Source organism: Crocodylus porosus, unplaced genomic scaffold (genome assembly GCF_001723895.1).
Source record: "Crocodylus porosus isolate Cpor-Errol unplaced genomic scaffold, CroPor_comp1, whole genome shotgun sequence".
NCBI classification, from domain to species: Eukaryota; Metazoa; Chordata; order Crocodylia; family Crocodylidae; genus Crocodylus; species Crocodylus porosus.
The window spans coordinates 3,689,352-3,711,404 of NW_017728926.1; the positions used below are offsets into that span (position 1 = coordinate 3,689,352).

At 48.6% G+C, this 22,053-nt stretch overlaps 1 protein-coding gene across 1 annotated transcript in view; it reads left to right on the plus strand.

Annotated features, from left to right (window-relative positions):
• LOC109314493 (urokinase plasminogen activator surface receptor-like) overlaps positions 1-2,308 on the plus strand; it is a 3,512-nt gene extending 1,204 nt beyond the window's left edge. The window contains exons 5-6 of the mRNA XM_019541706.1: positions 1,269-1,360; positions 2,108-2,308. Of these exons, the coding sequence (XP_019397251.1) occupies positions 1,269-1,360; positions 2,108-2,308 (293 nt within the window). The remainder of the gene's footprint in view (positions 1-1,268; positions 1,361-2,107) is intronic.
• Positions 2,309-22,053: the final 19,745 nt, after the last annotated feature.

The following is a 22,053-nucleotide window of genomic DNA, read 5'->3' on the forward strand; positions in this document are numbered from 1 at the left end:
ATGTAGGCCCAGCACTCTTTCCTGCTTATGCAGGGGGTCGGACTCGATGATCCATTGAGGTCCCTTCCGACCCTAGCATCTAGCATCTATGAATCTATGAATCAGAGTGCGTATCGAAGACAGCCATCCTCCACATGGCACAGTGCTCCCTCAAGGGCCCAGTGTGCCTCAAAGGTGGGCACCACCTGCCATAGCACAACGTCCTCAAGCTCCAGCAAGAGGCGTGCCCACAGCAGGAATCCAAAAAGCTGCAGGGCATTGTCTGAGCTGTTCTGGAAAGCCAGTTGCGGCAGCTCTTGAGAACAGCTATCTTGGCCTGACCCTGTAGAAAGTTGGCCAGGCAGATGGTGCCCTACTCAGCCACCCAGTACAGGTAGGAGCACATGTAGGTGGTCTCCAAGAGGCTCCTGCCCAGCGCCCACAGCAGTGGCTCAAGGGCAACAAAGAGGGGGCTCAGGCAGGGACAGTTGAGGAAGACGTGAAAGAGGTTCTCCTCAATGCCCCCAGGGCAGAAGGGGCAGGCCGTCAAGGGGGATGGGTCAAAATGGGATGCAAACATGCCAGTGGCCAGGATGCCATGCAACAACTGCCACTGCAGGTCACCAGCCTTCTTGGCAGTTGGTGGCTTATACAATGTGTGTCAAGCTGGGTGGGCCAGTGGGGAATCTGGTGGCTCCAGGTGCCGTCACCATGGTGTATCAGGGCTGCCCACAAGCACCTGGGCATGGCTGATGTGAACCACCCAGGCATATAGTCTTCTACACAACAGAGCAGCAAAGGGGCATCCTGTGTCACTGTTGGGAGGCATGGGGAGCATCAGCAAGGTGCCAGGCTTGCCAGCCAGCTCGCCAGCCATGGCCAGGGTGACTGGCAGCATGGGAAAAGCCTTGCTCAGGGCATCCACGGTGCAGGAGACCCGGCGTGCCTAGAGATGGTCATCCAGGGTGGCTGCTGCCTCTGGTGGGAAGGCAGCCTGGACGTCATGCAGGAGATGACCCATGCTGTGCATGGAGTACATGCCTAGCTGGGTGGTCAGGGCCTTGGGCAAGAGCCAGACCAACTGAAAAGGGTCAAGGATATGGCCCAGGTGGAAGACACGTTCCTGGATGAGGGCAGCTGTAAGGCTGGTGGAGGCCAGACATGGCAAAGGGTGCCATGGGGATGGGTTGTGCACCAGAGGCTCCCTTAGCAGCTGTGGGAACTGCAGGTGCTGGGCCCGGAGCTGGAGGTGGAAGGTGGCCTGTCAGGCTTGTACCATGCCATGTTAGAAGGCCAGAAGCACTGCCCAGTTCAGGAGCACGAGGTCCAACAGGATGAGTTCCCAAGTGAAGCCAAGGGCCCCGACTCTCTGCAGGAACTGGCAAGCCAATTCTTGCCCGGGGAGGCACTCCTCACCATAGAGGAGTTGCTGAAGGGCTGTGGCCACCTTGCTCACTAGGTCAACCAGGCTCTGTCCCCGCTTGGTGACAGATAGGTAAAGGACAGCTTGTGGGAGCCAGTGGCATCCATCCCAGAAAAAATCTACCAGGAGGCACTAGAGCCTCTCGAGCAGGTCATGTGGCAAGTCAAGTATGGCATGCCAGTGCCACAGGGTCTCTGCCACAAGGTTCTTGGTGATAAGGTGATAAGGTAGGAGAGGCTGGTAGGCACCAGTGCCACCATTGCAGGTGGGCCTCCACCCCCTCCTCAAGGCCATCCCAGGTGCGCACCATATAGGATAGTGGCCCCAGGAACATGCCCAGGACCTTGAGGCCCTCACGGCACCAAGTGAGGCCCCCAGCAAATCTGGGGGGGTCACACTGGTCTACATGCCAAGCAGCAGGGTATCACTCTTGGCCCAGTTGATACAGGCTGAGGAGGTGCACTTATAAATTTGGTGGCAGTCCATCAGGGCCCAAACCTCTTTATGAGTATTCAGGAAGATTGTCAACTCATCTGTATATGCCAACAGCCAGAGCAGGAGACCACTGTATGGGTCTGTGGCCAATGGCAGGGCCACACCACTCAGGAGGTGTCACAGTGTGTGCAGTAATGGCTCAATAGCCACAGTGTATAGCACACCCGACAGCGGGCAGCCCTAACTAAGTTCTCTGTGCATGGGGAACAGGGCACAGAGCATGCCATTCGCCTTGAGCAGGCTGGCAGTGTCTTTGTACAAGGCCTGGAGGGCCTCAGTGAAGAGGGGCCCAAAACAAAAGGTCTCCAGGGTCTGGAAGAGGTAGGCATGGCCCGCCCAATCAAAGGCCTTCTCCTGATCCAGAAAGATGAGGCCACTGCCCAGGCCGAAGAGTTCGCTGGCTGTGAGTAGGTTGCACAGCAGGAACAGGTTGTCTTGGATGGTCCTGCCCAGCATGCAGTAGGTCTGCTCAGGCCCAGTGATGAAGGCTGTGACAGTGCAGAGGCAGGCCACCGGCACTTGGGCTAGAATCTTGTAGTTCGCACACAGCAGGGAGACTGGCCACCAGTTCTTAATGCAGCCAAGGTCTCCCATCTTGGGCAGCAGCCTAAGCCCTACTTGGCAGCAGCTGATCAGCAGGGCCTTGTCGGCCAATCTGTCTTGGAAAACACGCAGGAGGCAGGGGCTGAGAGGCCAGAAGGTCTTGTAGAACTCAGCAGGTAACCCATCAACGCCTGGGGCTTTGCCAGAGGTGAGGCCAACTATGGCAGCTGCCAGCTCCTCCAGAGACAATTTCTGCTCAAGCTCGCTGGCTTCCCACGTGGCCTCAAGTCAGGACAGCTCAGGCACAAACTGGTCACAATAAAAGGCAACAGCATACTCACGTACTTAACCCAGGTCTGTGATTACCCAGCTCTTGGGGGTCTTGAGGTAATCTAAAACTTTGCTCGCTGCCCGCTGCTGCTCCAGGTTGAAGAATAAGTAGGTTGTGGCGTCAGTTTCCACCAGCTCTTGGCAGCAGGCACAGATCCTCACTCTGTGGGCTGCGCTCTCCACTAGGTCATGCAGGCATTTCCTGCAGAACCAGAGGCTCTTGTGCAGTGCTGTGTCACTGCTGGTGGCCAGCAGGGTAGCCTCAAGCTCTGCCACATCTTCCTCCAGCTCTTGGATACTGTGGCACAGTTCATTTGTGGCCAGCTGGGTGTTCTGCTGGCAAAAAACCTGGATCTGTACTTTGCCCACATCCTACCATAGCTTCCAGGAGGAGTAGCTCAGTCTTACGGCCTCCCAGCCCCACAAAAGTGGGCAAAGCAGTCCTGGAAGTAGGAGTCTTGAAACAGGCCAACACTGAAGCACCAATAAAGTGCCTGTGTGTAGGCTTTCCTGGGCAGTCTCAGTTCACAGCAGGCTAGGCCATGATCTGACAGGCCCCAGGGAACAATGCAGCCACTGTACAGGAGTGGCAGATGGTGCCTGGTGACATAAAAGCGGTCAAGGCAGGCCATGATGAGACCACCAGTGCTCATCCTGGCTCAGGTGTACTGGTGCATGTCAGGATGCAGTGGTTGCCAGACATTGATGAGGTCCATGGTCTCCAGGGCAGACTAGAGCTTGCAGGCTGATGGCAAGTGAGGCTCAGGCCCCATGCGGTTGAGTGAAGAGTCAGTGGTGCAATTAAATTCCCCGCCCACAAGAAGTAGGTCATCATTCTCACTAGTGTCACGGAGGAGAGCGACCAAGGTCTCAAAGAAAGTGACCCTCTCCTGGTCATCATTGGGTGCATAGACATTGATGATTAGCAGGTGGTGTTATGCTAGGGTAATGCAGACAGTCAGCAGGGGGCCAGGGACAACCTCCCATGCCACTGCCATGTCAAGCTGCAGTTGTGGTGATAGAAAAGTTGTGACCCTGGTGCTGAGGTTGGTGCCATGGCTCAGGAACTAGCGGCCTCACCAGGCAGGATGCCAAGCCACCTGATTGAGCCCGGTGGAATGCGTTTCCTGGAGGAGGGTGACAGCCAGCCATGTTTGGCACAGGAGCTCCGGGACAGCGTCCCATTTCACTGGACCTTGACAACCATTGATGTTAAAAGTGCTAATGGTCGTGGCTGCCATTGGTGTGGGTATGGGACAGGAAGAGCAAGGTAAGGTGTAGGTGGAAGAGCAAGCACCCAAGAGCAGAGCAAAATAGCAGATACAGGTTGAGGAATGTCTATCATGCCCTACTCTACTCTAGGGAATCTCCCAGGCCCCACTTGTCTCTCACCCACTGTGTAAGCCAGGTGGCTAGATCTTGCTGCATAAGTTTAGCCGCAGCTCCGGCAGCTTTGACAAAATGCTTAGGGTCTGTGCACCACTGGATGATGTGCCCCGCTATATTCTTCTGTCCTTTGGTCTGCTTCAGAAAGGCCAGGAGACCCCCCCACATTCTGCCAATGTGGGCTGGACATTTCTGACAGAAGAACGGTGAGGCTGCACCCGAGGTGGGACCCCACCCACAAACGCAGTGTCTACACCCTCTATGCCAGACACTTCAGCCTCCTGTCATCGTCCAGGTTGAGGACTTGCTCTAGGACAGTGATCCCTGCCTTCCTGGGGGGAGAGAGGTCATCCTGCTCTCGAGGTCACTTGCAACACTCAGAAAGCTAGATCTCTATCTCACTAGCTTCCCCATCCAATCCAGTAGAGTGGGATGTGACCAAGAGGTCAACAGACTCCTCTGCTACCCCCTCGGTCAGACGTCCAGAAGAGGCATTCTGTATCAGCTTTACTGCCACTCGACTCCGGAACCTGGGAGACAGGTGAGGGGTTGGTCACCTTGCCATTGCCTCCCCCACCACCAAGTCATCCTCGCCCATAGTCGCATGCAGTGGGGTTAGACAGCTGGAGCGGGGTCAGGCTCTCCAGCAGGGGCCCCTGCAATGCCGGCCAAAGAGGGTCCTGGAGGGGATGGGGTGTCATGAGAGGCCCCCTTAATCTTTCTCTCCTTGTTCTTCTTCATGGTGGGCAGCTCCCCCTTCATAGGAGATGGGCCAGACTGCTCCCAGCCCACCCCCCCGCCACCGGGGCCAGCCACTTCAGACAAGGTCATGGTGGATGGCAGCTGGGAGGAGGCCAAAGCCCCATTCTCTGACAGGGCCCTGGTGCCACAGTCACCGACTGCCCCAGTCACCTCAGCCAGGCCAGCTGGGGCAGGCAGGGGGTAAATGGAGGCATCAGCCGTTCCACCTGGTGGGGCCTGTGCACCAGGTGGAGTGGGCACCATAGGTGGGATAAGTGGAGGAGAGGTCTGGGTAGTAGTCTCTGCCCCTCTGCTGGATCATGCTCTCTTGCCAGAGACCCCAGCCCCCTTAGATGGAACAGGGGTGAAAGGAGGTTAGGAAGCGATCACCGCTTTACTGGGTGGAGCTTGTGTCCCAGAAGTGGATGTGCCACCCTTTGGCGCTGCTGCAATCGCCGATGTTCCGGCCACTTTCCCTGTGGGCACTGAGCTGCTAGGTGGGAAGAGCTACCACACTGGAAATATGTGGTCTCCCCCAAGGAAAAAATAAATCACAAACCTCCGCCCATTGAGTATGATGTTCAAGGAGTGAGGCATAGACCAGGGGACCCCCCTGAGGAGCATGAAGACCTGCCTCCGAAAGGACAGGACATGCTTCAGCTTCGGGTCCTTGCTTCCAATCATCAGTCAGTGAAATGGACTTGTAGGAACCCCATAGGGCTCAAGTCCCTTGGCCAGCTCCCGGTCAGACAGGTGTGGGGCGTCATTTGAAATCACCACCCTTACTGCCTGGGTGTCTAGGGGTGTGACAAGATAGCATACGCCTGCCATGTCCAAGCCCTCCGCACACGCCCTGCTGACAGGGTGGGAGCGCTCAGGTAAATCACTGGCACCATATTAACACGAGCCACATAATGTACATTACACCATCCCAGGAGATCAGCTAGGGCACCTGCACAGACCTCGACCCTGACATAGGGAGGGGTATGAACCCTCAAGCCATGGTTAAGGGGGAGGTTTTGAGAGGCATCCACATGCCAGCTGCTGGGTGTAGGAGTGGTCATTCCTGCTAGGACAGAGTTAATCCCAAAAGCTAAAACTAAGGGAACAAAAAAAAATTGTATGTGTAAACTACAAAGATAAATGTCTGGGAATGTGGCCATAAAAAGCAAAAAGGGAGGGGTGGGAGGGCCTGGGGGGGGAAATGTATGGCTTAAAAAAGGGAGGTGTGTGAGGGAGTTAAGAGGAGAAAAATTATAATGAAAAAAAGGGGATAATTAGCACCCCTTGAAAGGCAAAAGATAGACAAAAAAGAAAGAAAGAATGAAAGAAAGAAAGAGAAACAGTAAGAAAGGAGTCTCAAAGTAGACAAATGCAACTTGCAGATGGAGATTCTGGAAGTAGAAGGGGGAGGGGACAGAGAAACAGAAAAAACTGTGAAAATGCAAGAAAAAAATCAGAAAGGGAGGTAGACAAAAGCAAAAGACCTTTGGACAGGTGGGAGTCAGAAGAGAAAAGTGATAGGAAGTCTTACGCTCAGGATCACCCCATGCAGCTCCAAGCAAGCCTGGTCTGAGGCATCCATAGTAGAACAAAGGATTTTGTAGCCCATGAGAACTAGGGAGAGAAAGCACTTTGGTTCAGTTTCTTATCTCAGAAAAGTGAAACATAAAAAGCAAAACTAAATCATTAAACAGAAATTAGTTGGCTTATTAACCATTAGTGATCATATTAAAAATATTCCTTCCCATTTTTTGCATCCAAAACTAAACGCAACCCAACCTGAAACCATCTTCCACCAGACATGGACAGAAGGAGTGTCCAAGGTTCTGTGTCCCTGCATTCAGGGGCTGGGGTGAGATGGCAGGGTAGCCATTCTGCTAAGGAGAGGAAGCCCCAGGCTAAAATCCCTATCTCTGGGAAATCAGCCTGAGTTTTGACATTGACTTCAGTGAGGCCAAGGTTTCACCCCTAATGCCTTGGATGCAGTCTCCTCTGCAATGAGGGCTTGTCTGCAATGGGAAAACAAAGCAAAGTTGTGCATTAAGTGATGGTTTGGCTTTTTTAACTTTTCAGGCATTCCCAAAGACCACCTCAGACAACTATAAATCTATTATGTAATCTTCCCTCGAGTGAGTTAATCCCTCACAATTATTAGGAAATGAGGTTGCTTGGGCTATCAACATCTTGTATCCCTGCTTAGAGAAATCACTAATGCTTTTATGTTCTGCAAGAGCAAGAGAAGGCCCAGGGCCAGATGGCTTTGGGAAAGAAGGCGGTCTCAGCAAATGGCTGGGGTTTATATTGTCTCCTTCCCCTTCACAGCACTCACAGCCTTTCCTGAAGCCTTCTTGCATTGCATTCAAGCTCAGATTTGCCTCATGATTTATCACACATAGGACGTGTCTACACAAGACATTTACTGAGGAGCTGCCGAAATAGCTCCCCAGTAAAGTCTAAACATGAAGCCCTATTAGGTCTCAGTAAGCTAATAAACACCACCGTAGGTAAATACTTGAAAATACAAGTACTATCCTGCAGCGGCATTATTTACTGTGCAACAATGCATGTGTTAACACTGACAGGGCTGGCTGGGGCACAAGGGTGCTGCAGTGTCGGGGGGGGCTGCTCTCTAAGCTAGCCCCCCTGCAGCATGTTGAGCTGGGTTGGAGCAGCCCCAGGTTTGCAGGCTAACCCCCCAAACTTCTTACCAGCTGGGGTATTTCCAACCTGGCTCCAGCCTGGAAAGACTGAGGGATCTGGGACTCTTCAGCCTGAAGAAAAGAAGGCTGAGAGGGGACCTGGTAGCAGCTTACTACTACACTAGGGGAGTACATCAAGGGCTCGGTGAGCAACTGTTCACCAGGGCACCAAAAGGGAAAACCGGGAGTAATGACCACAAACTCCTGGAAGATAGATTCAGGCTCAACATTAGAAAAAGCTTCTTCATAGTCAAAGTGTCCAGACTGGAATAAGCTCCCTCCAGAGGTGGTGTAATCACCTACCCTAGAAATCTTCAAGAGGAGACTAGACAGTCACCTTGCTGGGGTTACCTGACCCCCAGTTATCTTTCCTACTTGGTACAGGGGGCTGGACCTGATGATCTTCCGAAGTCCCTTCTGGCCTTACACTCTATGAATCTATAAATACACTGCGGTCTCAGGCACACATGTAAGTGAAGTGCCCAGGAGCAAAATACTCTGGTGTGATATGCCCCAGAGTTTATTGCTTCACATTAATTGCACGTGTAGATGCACCCACATTGTGATGCTAGATGAAATCTTTGCTAACACATCCACGTTCCTTTTAGCTCACCTCATTAGACCTGGTTAGGCAAATTTTGTTCATGCTTGAAGCTCCCTGAAAAAATAACTAAAAGCCCTGTACATGGTTGAAAACTCATTCAGGCAACATACAGGCCATTCATGGTCTCCCTAGATGCCAAGAAGAATCTGACCATTTAAAAGAGGATTATTTCTGGGTGGCAAACCATAAAGTTGATTTGGCTCTAATCCCCTTAAATGGAAGCAATTATTTCAGTACTAATGGCTCTTCAGGTCTCTCCCAGCCAGTGAATGGCTAGAGCAGTTTAAGGTCTAAAGCCAGACCATGCCTATTATGCAGTGATAATGGACCCACATAATTGGCAAAGACTGAAAATGACAGGTGAAATGTGGGCTGTAGAAGGGCTCTTATTCTACATTTGTTAGAAAACTGTCTATCCTGAACCAGAGCCCTCTTGCACTCTCATAGGCATGTGCTGACTGACAGTGCTAACTCACGTGCTTAAGAGGGAAAGCAGAAGTTTTAGGATATTTTCAAAGCAGAGAACTATCAGATACATTAATACTCTGTGTGCCAGCAGAATCCCACATAAAGGCTCCTTTATAGATCCAAACCAGCAACAGCAATCCCCTCAAACAGCAATTGTAAAGAAAGGAGCAACTGGTTTGGTAGACAGCAGCTTGCCAGTCATGTTAATGTCCAGAGCCTTTTGTTCGTGATGCTGTTTTGTATTTTTCTGTGTTGAAGTACATTTGCGTTTGCATCAGAAGTTGTCCCTGCAGCAATAACCCAGGAATTTCCTCATAGCATAACATAATTTCCAATAACAAAACAAAACAAGAAACAAATGTTTGGAGTACGTACTTCTCAGAACTTCATTGCATTTTCAAATGCACTTTGTTTTGGTTTTAACTACTGGCTGTTGTTTCTATCTCAATGCACAGATGATGAAGCAGAGCAAAATGGACAGCTTGAAGTGTTTCAAAATTCTCAAGGGCAGCCACCAATTTTGGAGGTGAGAGATAGTTAGCTGTGTTAATCTGAAGTCACTCAGAAGGCAGGGCAGATATGCATCTTTATAAACTAACCAAATAAGATGCATCTATAGAGAGAAGCATGTGCACAAGCTTTCATGAACCCAAGTTCACCTCTTCAGATGCTGTGAAAGGATTTTCTGAATGACTTTTCACAGGATCTGAAGAAGGGAACTTGTATTCACAAAAGCTTGTTCATTCTCTCTCGCTCTCTCTTTCTCTCTCTGTATACATATACAGATTTATGTATGATTTTGGATGTGTCAACATTTGGTGGTTTTTAGATAATGTATGGCAGACCTCATTGTTACATCTCTACTTGGGGAAAAAAAGCAGAATTTAGAAATCTCTGGCTTACTGGTTCCTTTTTAAAAAATTTTTACCCGCTGAACTGGCCAAGTTCCCATGCCCGGAAAAAAATTTAAAAGAAGGAAAATGATGGCTGGAAAATTGTATTTAGACATTTGTTTTTGAGAACTAGCTTGTAGGTAAAGTAGATATGCATTAAAATAATGGTCCAGGGCAATGGTAAGGGTTAATTGATTTCTAAAAGCCTGTTTGTGACAGTTTCCCTCAAGACCCACTGCATCTGAAACAGGCAAGCAGCAAACTAGCACACAGGCTGGGAAATTAGACATGTACCACACTGCATCCATAACAGAGATACGGTCTGCAACATCGATGGCAGCTCACAGTACACAACTGCAGGGCCTTATGATTTCCAGTTTTGGTAAATAGACCAAATTAGGAGGACATTGGAAAGAACCAGATTAGGAAGTAGGCATGTTCTGGGTTTCTGAAACAAAGGACTGTGCTGACAGGATAGAACATGGATATATGATGACCACAAGGAGACCAATCAATGATGCCCAGAGATGAAAAGTCGTCAGAGAAGAGGAAGAATACAAAAGGAGGGATTTCAGAGAAGCAAAGGGTCCCTAAGAGGGGAACCCAAGGACTCCATGAACAGAGGGCACACCACCATCCCTGTTTCACCCACCCAACCTTGGTCTTCAACCTCCAGGTTGCTGACATCCAACGTTCAAGAGAGAACCTCAGGGTAAAGCTCAAGTTCTGGCCAGACGTACCTTGACTCTGTGAACCCTGGGACTGGTAGATATAGAATTGTTTGAATTATTCTTATCTGTTATCACTGTGTATCAATAAAATTTCCCTATTATCAAATGAAGAAGTTGTAGTCAGTCTGAGGTTTTAGGTCCACCCAGAACAAGGTATCTGGGTCATAAATCCACTGCCAACAGAAAACTAGTTAAATTCCATGCCTGTGCAATACAGTCATTGGAATGCTGTGAAGCCTTCAAAGCTAATGCAAATACTGTACTCTATTAATAAAGTACACCTCCAGATAAGCTTTATTAATTACCTTATCAAATGTTTGCAGCTAATGATTCTCCTTAAGTTATATTTTATTCAATTAATGGCAGAATTATTATGTCCCCATAAATTACATTCAAGAGCTCTAAGTGTTCTTGCTTGGGACTTCTTTGGCCAAGGCTAGTTCTATTTCAGATTCCATTTCCCTAACCTAATCATGGTGAAACACTTATTATCATAGAATCATAGAAAACTAGGGTTGGAAGGGGCCTCAGGAGGTCCAACCCCCTGCTCAAAGCAGCACCATCCCCAGCTAAATCATCCCAGCCAAGCCTTTGTCTAGTTGGGTCTTAAAAACCTCCAAGGATAGAGATTCCACAGCCTCTCTGAGTAACCTCTTCCAGTGCTTTACTATCCTCCTAGTGAGAAAGTTTTTTCCTAACATCTAACCTAAACTTCCCTTGCTGCAAAGTGAGACCATTGCTCCTTGTTCTGTCATCTGCCACCACTGAGAACAGTCCAGCTCCATCCTCTTTGGAACCTCCCTTCAGGTAGTTGAAGGCTATTACATTCTTTTCAGTATTCTCTTCTCCAGACTAAATACACACAGTTCCATCAGCCTCTTCTTATAAGTCTTGTGCCTCAGCCCCCTAATGACATCTTAGGGATATTGGATACCTGATGAGACTCCACCCATGGCTAGACCACAGATATAGATGACTATATCCTTGTCACAGGACACTTCCGTGCCCTGCTCCTAGGAAAAGGTACAGGTGCCAGTTGCCGGGGCAACTGCAGTTTGGTCAGCTGACCTGAAGGGGGCAGGGCCTGGCCTATATAAACAGCCCAGGCTGAGGCCAAGCAGGTAGTTCCCCACTAACATCCAAGGGTGAAGGAGCTCTGCTAGAGCAAGCAGTGTAGAGAAACCCGATGGCCTGAGCAGCTTCGGTTCAAGGTTACTGGGTGGAAAAAGCCCTAGTAGGGAGTGGAATGATGATTAGCCAGGTGGCTTACAGATTGCGTTTTAGCCAGGAGGCTTAGTCTGAGTTATAGCCGGTTGGCTCGTGTTATTGTGTTTGTTGTTTGTTATTACACTGGAGGACCGGGTGAGGCTAATAGGGGTTGGAGGAGGCCTCATAGGAGCTGCACAGCAGTGTGGGGACCCCAGTGCCAGAGAGGGCACAGCATTGAGGGGTGCGCTGACCCCAGCCCTGAGAAGGGGCAAAGTGCATTGGAGGCCAGGTAAGGTTGAGGCCGCCTGAGCCCCACAGGAGTTGTAGACTCAAGGAGGGGATTTAGGGGCCAGGTACAGCTACAGCCACCTGAGCCCCAAGTACGGAGAAAGGCCCTAGTGCAGGCGGAGCCCAGGGAGGGCGCACAGATGAGAAGCCCCAGGGAGGCCACTTGATTAAGACCCAAGAGGGGAATTTAGGGGCCAGGCACGGCTATGGCCACCTGAGCCCCAATTGCGAGACAGGGCCCCAGGGCGGGCAGGATCGCGAGGGAAGGCTCCAATCATGAGAGCAGACCCCAGTGCAGGCACGGCCATGACAGAGGACAGAGAGCATCCACAGAGAATGCTGGAATCTGAGGGAAAAGAGAAGCCAGGGAGCGCTCGTGAGGGCGCAGACAAGACAGCAGCAAGAGAGGCCAGGGAGCGTCCGCGGGGAGCGCAGGCAACTGTGAGGAAAGAGGCCAGGGAATGCCCATGAGGGCACAGGCCACAGAGAAAGAGGCCAGAGAGCCTGTGAGGGCCTGGGCCAGGGTGAGAGAACCCCAGGGAACCCGTGAGGGCACGAGCAATTACCTGAAGAGTCAGGGGTGCCCATGAGGGCACAGATAGAAGTTGACTAGACAATGTCCGATACATCTGCGAGGCTTGGGGTGTGGTATCGGGGTGGTAGGAGCCACACGTAGCCCCTAAGGCTTTAGTGTACGGAGTCATCGAAGACGGGGCACAGACTTGGATATATCAGGGCTACCGTGTCCAAGGGGGCGAAGAGGCAGCCTCCCATAACACTAATAACATCAAAGATGTGGCGGGCGAGAACGAGGGTGCATTGACACCAACTTGGCATGGTAGGGGGCGCTAGGAGAGATCACGGCAGCTCCTAGGCCCCACCCCATGACAATCCTGTACAGGAGCGATTGAGTGGACAAAAGAGGCAGGGGTGTAGCTCTCTATGTCAAGGAGAGCTATGCATCCCTGCAAGCCGACATTGGTGCCCAGGGTGGATGATTGGAGACCCTCTGGGTTAAAACCTGTGGGGAACACAGCACAGGGGACACAATGGTGAAAGTCTATTACAGACCTCCTACCCAGGATCAAGAGCTTGACCAGGAGTTCAGCAGGGAATTGACTGAAGCTGCATGCTCCCGGTGCATGGTTGTTATGGGAAACTTCAACTACCCTGACATCTCGTGGGAAGAGTGCTCGGTCAAATCAGAGCAGTTTCAAAGCTTCCTCTCGTGTGTGGATGAGCTCTACCTGACACAAGAAGTCAACAGGCCAACGAGAGGTAAAGCGCTGCTTGACCTGGTACTGGCTATGGGGGATGACCTAATCAGCAACCTAATGATCAAAAGGAAGCTGAGTGACAGTGACTATGAGCTGATCACCTTCACCATCCACCATAAAGCTGGCAAGTCAGTCAGCAATACAGAAGTCCTTGACTTCAGGAAAGCTGATTTTGACAAGTTCAGGAGGCTTGTAGGTGAAGCCCTAAGGAACCACAACCCAAAGGGGAGGGGAGTTCAGGATGAGTGGCTGCTTCTCAAGGGAACAATCCTGGATGCACAAGCTAAGTCTATTCCGTCTTGGAGAAAAAGCAGCAAAAGAGCACAGCAGCTCCCTTGGCTCTGAAGGGAACTAGCAGACCTCCTGCATCAAAAAAGAAAGACCTACAAAGGATGGAGGACTGGATCCACCCCCAAGGAGGAACATTCTGCACTGGTCCAGACCTGCAGGTAGCAAACCAGAAAAGCCAGGGCTGCAACTGAACTCCAACTAGCTACAAGTATCAAGGACAATAAAAAGTCCTTGTTTAGATACATGAGGAGCCGGAGGAAAAGCAAGGGCAACGTCGGACCACTGCTAAACCAGATGGGACAACTGATAACTGATGCCCAGGAAAAAGCCAACTTGCTAAATAGGTACTTTGCATCAGTTTTTCACCAGTCCCAAGAGGCGCCCCTGCCCACTGCAGGACAGGAACACCTGGGTGAGGATGATTCCTTACCCTCTATCAATGCTGACCTTGTGATGGAACACCTTGAGAGGCTGGACACCTTCAAGTCAGCCGGCCCTGACAGCTTACACCCCAGGGTACTCAAGGACCTGACAAGCATCATAGCTCAGCCACTAGCACAGATCTTTGAGAACTCCTGGTGCCCTGGTGAAGTGCCCGAAGACTGAAAGAAGGCTAATGTGGCGCCTGTCTTCAAGAATGGGAGGAAGGTGGATCCGGCAAACTACAGGCCCATCAGCCTGACTTCTATTCTGGGGACAGTCTTAGAAAAGATTATCAAAGAGGCCATTTTTAACAGACTAGCCGATGGCAGCATCCTGAGGGATAGCCAGCACGGGTTTGTTGCGGGTAGGTCTTGCTTGACCAATCTTATTTCCTTTTATGACCAAGTGACCTATCACCCGGACAAGGGAGAAGAGATTGATGTTTTATATCACGACTTTAAAAAAGCCTTTGATCTGGTATCCCATGATCACCTCTTGGCAAAACTGGACAACTACAGCCTCAGCTTCACCATGATCTACTGGCTGGGGACTTGGCTCTGTGGCTGGACCCAGGGGGTGATGGTTGACGGAAGTCAATCATTGTGGTGCCCTGTGACCAGTGAGGTCCCACAAGGCTCTGTCCTTGGGCCAACACTATTCAATATCTTCATTAATGATGTGGACATTGGTATCAGAAGTGGACTGGCCAAGGTGGCCAACGACACCAAACTCTGAGGCAAAGCATGCACACCTGAGGATAGGAGGGTGATCCAGGCTGACCTTGACAGGCTCAGGAAATAGACAGATAAGAACCTGATGGTGTTTAACACCAAAAAATGCAAGGTTCTCCACCTTGGGAAGAAAAACCCGCAGCATGCTTATAGGCTCAGCAGTGCTGTGCTGGCTAGCACTATGGACGAAAAGGACTTGGGGGTCATGATTGACCACAAGATGAATATGAGCCTTCAATGTGATGCTGCGGCTAGTAAAGTGAGCAAAATGCAGGAAGGGAGTTTTGCCTGTCAGCAGCTAGATGTGCAGGGCCCCAGAAGCCATGCAGCTAGATGTGCAGGGCCCCAGAAGCCCTGCACCTATCTCCTTGACAGCTGGCAGGCTTTGTGGCTGCAGCAGGGGTCACCATCCCTGCAGCTTTCATCCTGCTGCACCTTAACACACACAGTGTCACCCATGTCACGGGTTTTGTTTGTCTGCAGCTTGAGGTGCAGTTCCCCCCAAACCCCTGCACCTATCTTCTTGAAACTTGGCAGGCTTTGTGGCCTCACCAGGGGCTACCATCCCTGCAGTTTTCACCCCACTGTGGCTTAACACATACACATGAAATGAGTTTTGCTTTCAGGAATTTGGCAGATTTCATGCTCTCAGCAGAGACTATCACCCTTGTAAGTTTCATCCAAATCAAACAAAAAACAACAAAGTTATAGATATTTATAGATAGTCATTGATCCCTCACTATACCCGATGGCCAGATCTCCAAGGCGGCTCCGAAGCTTCAGAGCCACTTCGTCCAGATCGAAGCGGGAAACCAATCCGGAGCTCCGGATCGGATCCCTGGCATCCAAAGAGTCTGGATCTGAAGCCGGATCAAATAGCTGCCTACTTACACAGGTCTAGCTGTTAGCCTTCTTGGTAACAAGGGCAAACTGTTGGCTCATATTCAGCTTATTGTCCACTGTAAACCCCAGGTCCTTTTCTGCAGAGCTGCTGCTTAGCCAGTTGGTCCCCAGCCTACACCCGTGCATGGGAAGTTTCCATCCTAAATAAAGGACTTTAAACTTGTCCTTATTGAACCTCGTAAGATTTCTTTTGGTCCAGTCCTTCACTTTATCAAGGTCTCTCTGAATCCTAGCCTTACCCTCCAGTGTATCTACTACTCCCTTCAGCCCAGTGTCATGTGCAGAGTTGCTGAGGGTGCACTCCATCCCATGTTCCAGGGTGCTGGTGCAGATATTAAACATAACTGGCCCTCAGAACTGGCCTGTGATCAGGAAACTTCCATTATCTGTTTGAAGAAAGCCTTATCTACCTTATCCTCCTGATTTGGTGGTCTAAAGTAGATACCCACCATGACATTAGCCTCGTCACTCTAGCCTCTGACCCTAACTCAGAGACTTTCAACAGGCCTATCTCCAGCTTCATACTGCAGCTCTGAGCAATCATACAACTCTTTTACATGAAGTGTAACTCCTCCTCCTCTTCTCCCTTGCCTGTCCTTCCTGAACAGTCTATACCTATCCAGGACAGTGCTCCAGTCACGTGAGTTACCCCACAGTCTCTGTTATTCCAGTCTCATCATTGTTCTGGGACTGTGTGAGGACTCCAGTTCCTCCTGCTTGTTTCCCAGGCTCTGTGCATTTGTGTACAGACGCCTGAGGTAATTAGCCAATTCTCCCACTTTCTCAGGACAAATGAAAAGGCCTCCCCTGTTACCCTTCCTCTTTGTGCTTCCTCCAAGTCACCCACTTCCCCACTTCAGGACTTTGGTCTCCACCTTAGGGCTTTGGCATTTACTGTCAATAGTTTTTCTTTTTTTTCCCCGCCTTCTGTTTTATAAACAACAAAAACTCTTTTAAAGAATATTTTTTATAAGATAACGAGTATGCTTATTCAATTACTGGAAACAATGTGGTTAATAAAAGAGATCAGGAATTCTGTGGCAAAAGAGTTTGCATTAGAAAATACCGATTAATTGAAACCAAAATGTTTTGTAGACTTGGGTTTTGCAAACTTCTGATGAGATCAGGATCAGGATGAAGCTTCAGAGACAGGGTTTGGATGGAGCTCTGCATGACCAGCAAAGTCAGCTGGCGCACTGCTGAGTAGCAATGTGGTCCCAGGGTCCATGACAACTTTGCCACATGAAAAGCTTCAGTATTAAATACCCCAGGATTGCCAGGCTACTTTGAAGCCCTAGGAGCCATCCTAGCACAAGCAAGGGCTTTTTGGGCTTCTGGGCTCCCTGCTCAAGGCATTATAAGCAATTATTGTCCCCATCCCTCATCAATACCAATACTAGTTTAGAGGTTGTTAGGCATTTCCTATAGGTTTCAGGAGTTCAGAGTAGCCAGTGAAGAGGCTCCAGTGTTCCTTCTGGATGCTATTTTTACAGAAGATTCATCCTTCCCTCAGCTGCTTTGATAGTATTGTTTTTTTGCTTTGTTCAGACTTGACACTGAATCTGCTAACAAGAGGCTGCAAAAAAGAAAATTGCAGATCTGTATCTGAGAGTCGTTCTGAGTAAATGCAGCACCTGACTCTTCTACAGAAGAGTTTTCACAAAGTCTGGGTGCCTCCCCTGGCACAGGGGAACTTCAGATTGACTCAGAAATATAATCAGCTGGGGAAGAGGATGGAGTTGTCAGTACCAGGAGGATGAATTGGGACTGAATGCTCACTTTTGAATACAAGAGAGGACTCGGTGATGCCCAGCAGCTGGGGATGTCTTACCTGCAGATGCAAGGAGGCTGTGCTGAAGAACCGAACTTCTCCTAAATGCAGAAGTCGGGATCAGGGGGGAGTTTGAGCTCTCTTTTTAGCTTCTCATTTTTAGAAGCTTGTAGCAGAGCCTTTCGTGGCATAATTAATGAAAGGCATTCTTCACATCAAAGAGAGTCATTTGCCAGAATACATCAAACCCTGTGATAATACCTACAGGCATTGCCAATTGCTACCTTTTAGCTGCTTTGAGAGACAATCAGGCATTTTCAATTAATCAACAGCACACAAGAAACCCATCTCAAAAAGTATCTACAAGGGTCCCTGTTGGCCTTTACTCCCAGTGCCCATTCCCACTCTTACTTGGCATAATGACCCATTCAGATTCCAACACTTAGCCTATGATGGCACACAGAAAAACCCTTGCCAGAAAAATTCTTCCCTGCCAGCAGTGTATTATTGCTTTCAGTTTTACATTCCCATGCTGTAGCTCCTGATCAGATCAGTACAGACAGAGGAGACACCTGTATGAACAGAGTTCTTGCTAACAGATTAAATAGCACATGTTCATGCTCCAGACATGTTTGGTATATGCACTAAATGGAGCTGGCCCTGGTTTTCATTTATGGTCACTTGCACAGCACATGTCAATAGGCTCTTGCCTTTGATGGTAGACTTCCGCTATGTCTGTTTGCTTCCTTAACATATGTTCCTGTGCCAGTGCTCTTCCATATTAGGCTCCTCGGTCCCTTCCTTAAGCCATTGCCCTGCCAGCAGCGGATGAATGACAGGGGGTCAGGCGTTCAGGTCTGACAACTTTCCAGAAATCTGGATTTTTATCTAAAGCAATTTTCTAGCCATGCTAATAACTTCAAGCGCAGGCTGCAAAACTCCAGGAGCCTTCTTTGGGATTAAAGCTGCCTGGCTCTGGTCAAAATCTTCATCATGGAACAGTAATAGACTCGCCGCCCCTCCCCACTCATTCCCTGTGATGGGAAGGATAAGGCTGGTCTCTGTGAGAGTCAAGCTGAACCCGCTGAGGCTCTGCCACATTTTCTGGCCTGGTGTTCAGAGATGCACAAACAAAACTCTGGACGCGGTGTGTGCATAGGTAAAAGCAACAGGTGCCAGATTATCCATCCTTTAGGTGATGGGGAGCAGAGACTTCCCTCCCTAAAGTTAAAGGCACCAGTACAGCCCCTGCTATATCTCTAAGCCTTGTAGTGATGGTAGCAAGGGGTTTCGTGCATCGATTCCAAAAGCTGCTTCTCTTTACCTGCCTGTAAAGCAGGCCCCTGCCCTGTCCTTCAGCACACAGTGTGGCAGACTATTCACAGCCGGGCCTTTAACCCTCACCTCTGCTCTGAAGAGCTGTTGTGTATTTAAGGCTTTCACACTCCTGGACCAGTGAGAACAGGATGGGGCTGCAGCAGATGGTCTGACCTGATGCGACAATACCCCTGAGAGGAACCACCTAGTCTGGTGTTCCAGGTGTCAAATGTTAAAAGGAATTTCACATGGATACCAAGGGGAGGAGCAAACTTTCCTTTTTTCCCCCCAAATTCAAGTCAAGGGCATTGTCAGTCCTTCAGCACATGACCTCACATCTCCTTTATATTCCCCCAAACCCATTCTCTCTGTCTTTTTTAGCAAAAGTATGGAAGAATAAATGAGTTTAATCAAAACAGTCCCTGCCTTCTCATGTTAATAATAATATTGTACTGGTGATATTAAGCCAGTTAATTCTTACCCTCAGTTTATTTGCTTTTGTTTTCACATTCCCATGCTGTAATTTTCAATTTAATTAGTTCCAGTGTTTCTGATGGCAACAGGTCTTGGTTTATCTTTGCAGCTAATACTACTAATTGTTTACCCTTCCTTCAGTAATATCTCATTAACTTTATGGGCCATCATTTCCACAGCATCTACAAAATTAATTTCCTCTGTATCTGAAGCATATTCCTAAACCTTTCCCCCTTCTGCTTTTTTAAAGCTACTTTGTCCTTTTCCATCCTCATGTGCCTGATGGAATAAATATAATCTTGAAATGACTGTTCCTTGCCTGGGAAACTTCAGCAATTCATCATTTTCAGATCACTCTGTGGCCTCTCGAAGGTCAGATGTAAAATCAAAGTGGCATTGTCTGAAGATGTGAGGGCCACTCATTAGCTATGCATAAACTTGTTTTTCTCTCAGCTGACATGACAGATCTGTCATAGGCAGCTACAGGACAGTTTATCCCCGCACGGCTGTGTCAGTATGCTTCAAACCTGACTGTGAGGGTCCAATTCTAGAGGAGGCTGCCAGCCCACCGGGTCCTTGGCCTTTCTGTAGACATTGTCACACCTACATGTCACAGGATGCAGTGCTGTCATTTCGTACACATTCCTGTCTCCCAAGAGTCAGTACTGAACTAAACCCCTGCACTGTACTTGGAAGATCCATGCTGCTGACAGTGACGTTTGGCCCAACTGAGAGAACCGACAGCATTTTCCACAAGTGTCCTGGGAAAATTTCATTCCCAGCAATCACCGTCGGGCCGTGTAAAACTCCCAGGGGTTAAGATGCTCTTCAGGAAAAAGCATTCTGGGCTTAAATATATTCTGTGAGGACTGAACGCCGACACCCTGAAATATGTTCCAAAGCCACTGCAGATGGACATGGTACAGGCTCTTTCCAAGAGTCCTCTCTTTTTTGTGCAAGACAACAGGTAAGTGGGCACTTGCTCATGCTAAATGGCACCCGACACTGAAATGCAGGAAGTGTCCATTGTTAGCCTGATGGCAGAACACATGCTAGCAATGCTTACAAACACTGAGGCTTAGCTAAGAACAAGGCTATATGTAGCAATAAGGCAACTACATACCTCCAACAAAGGAGAAAGTTTGGTAATTTGTTCATCCAAAATTTGGATCTCCCTCCGATTATTTTGGGGTGGATATCTTCATTCAGAGTTGCACCTTGTCTAGTCATTATGTACATATTGCACTACCAGAATCTGGAATAACAGAGAAACATGAAAACACTCCCTGAATGACAACATAAAATTGCATGAAGACGACTGCTGCACCTGAGTTTAGAGGCTTCCAAATTTGCCTTAAGTTGCTAAGATGTTTCTTGATTCTAAAACACTTCCCTTGCCTCAACTGAAAAAAAAAAAGGGACATGCAATGAATTAACTATCTCTCCTTGGCTTTAATCATGATATTACACTTTAAGTTCTCCCTGGAAGATATGGACTATTTAATTTCATATGACAGCTGAAAATGAGAGAGAAGCAGTTTGCTGCCAGAATGAAAAAAAGCTGTTGTCCAGATATTGCCAGTGTGAGAGTATCTACTAGATAACAGCAGTGAAGAATGTACAGTAATGTGGCTAAGTAGAGCGACGCACATTCTCATCATGAGCACATAATTCTTCTATTGTTTGCAAGTGACATGTAGCATGAATGTAAGTGACAGGAGGTGGATTGTCCTCCAATGGCAAATGCGATTTCTTACAAACAAGCCAGCAAGATTCACAGACAGATCATTATACAATGAACAGTGTTTAATGAGGAAATTGAAAGGCCCTGTCGGGCACTTCTCACACTGATGATAGGTCATATCAATAAAAGGAGCTTCATTCTTCAAGGTTCACTCTTGATGGATCTAATCAAGAACATAATTTAGAAGAGAAACTGAATCACATCCTTTGTGTGAATACAAACATTCCGCCAGCTTCATTCTGGTAGGATTTCTTGATTAAAATTGTTCCGGCAATGATGTTTTCCTCTGAAGATGCATTGCTCCCTGGTGGTTTTTGACCCTTAGAGTAGATCTGGAGGTCTGAGGTTTCTTTTGAAAGCCCCTCTTCTCATGCAAAATGAGTCTTTTGGTGGAGCGAACGCAGAAACCAACTTTATTGGAATGGGCCGTTTATGCATATTGCTAAAAATAAACAACACCACAATACATACCTAGATATACTTTGACGATCCAAGAGGAAATAATCAGTCTTACAACTTAGAAACTCTGCATCTTAAAAACATAAGAGTTTCTAACAGGTGGCCAGCCTGTTAGGGAGATCTTGCCCAAAATTGGAGACTCAAGTTCTAAGGGGAGCTGGATCTCTATTACACCTGCAGATGGGAACATCAGCAAAGAATGTCAGAGGAATCCATCTCAGAGCACTGACTCCCTTTTTATCTGCCTCCTCAGACAAAGGCTTATAACATTGCTTGATAACTTCAACAAATATCGTCAGAAAGCTCTGGTGTCATCCTGTTATTCAGCTACAACATATTCACCTGAACCTGTTATCAAGTTTTGATGTCTGGAAGGCTGGCAAGTCTTTTCAAGAAGTTTCTCTCTCTTCTGTCTAAATTTTTTTACACTACTTCCCATAACTTCACTTATGCTAAGTTGGCCTAACTTCAGGTTAACAAAGCTAAAACCTGCAAGCTGAAGGGATTCCAGCTCAATGCAAAGGTCGACAGGTTGGAATTCGCTCCAGTTCAGGAACCCTCTGCACCCTCTGGATCTCATGTTGCCGGTGCTTTCTGTGTCCTGAAGACTGTGCTTAGGAGATCTGGGTCAGTGACCCAAGCCAGTGCCTCACCAAATCCCTCCTCCTTACCTCACTTCACTATTCCCCACCAGTTTCTCTCATTCAGAGCCTTCTGCTGCTGTGGAGCAAGTACTATCTCTGGTCAGAGGAGGGGTCTGTGTAGTCCTTTACCCTGTCTCTGTCAGCAGTCAGTAGTACTTATTCCAAGATAAACTCTGGAATGAATAACTAGAATGACTTGCTCATTATGGAAATATGTTCCTAGCTCC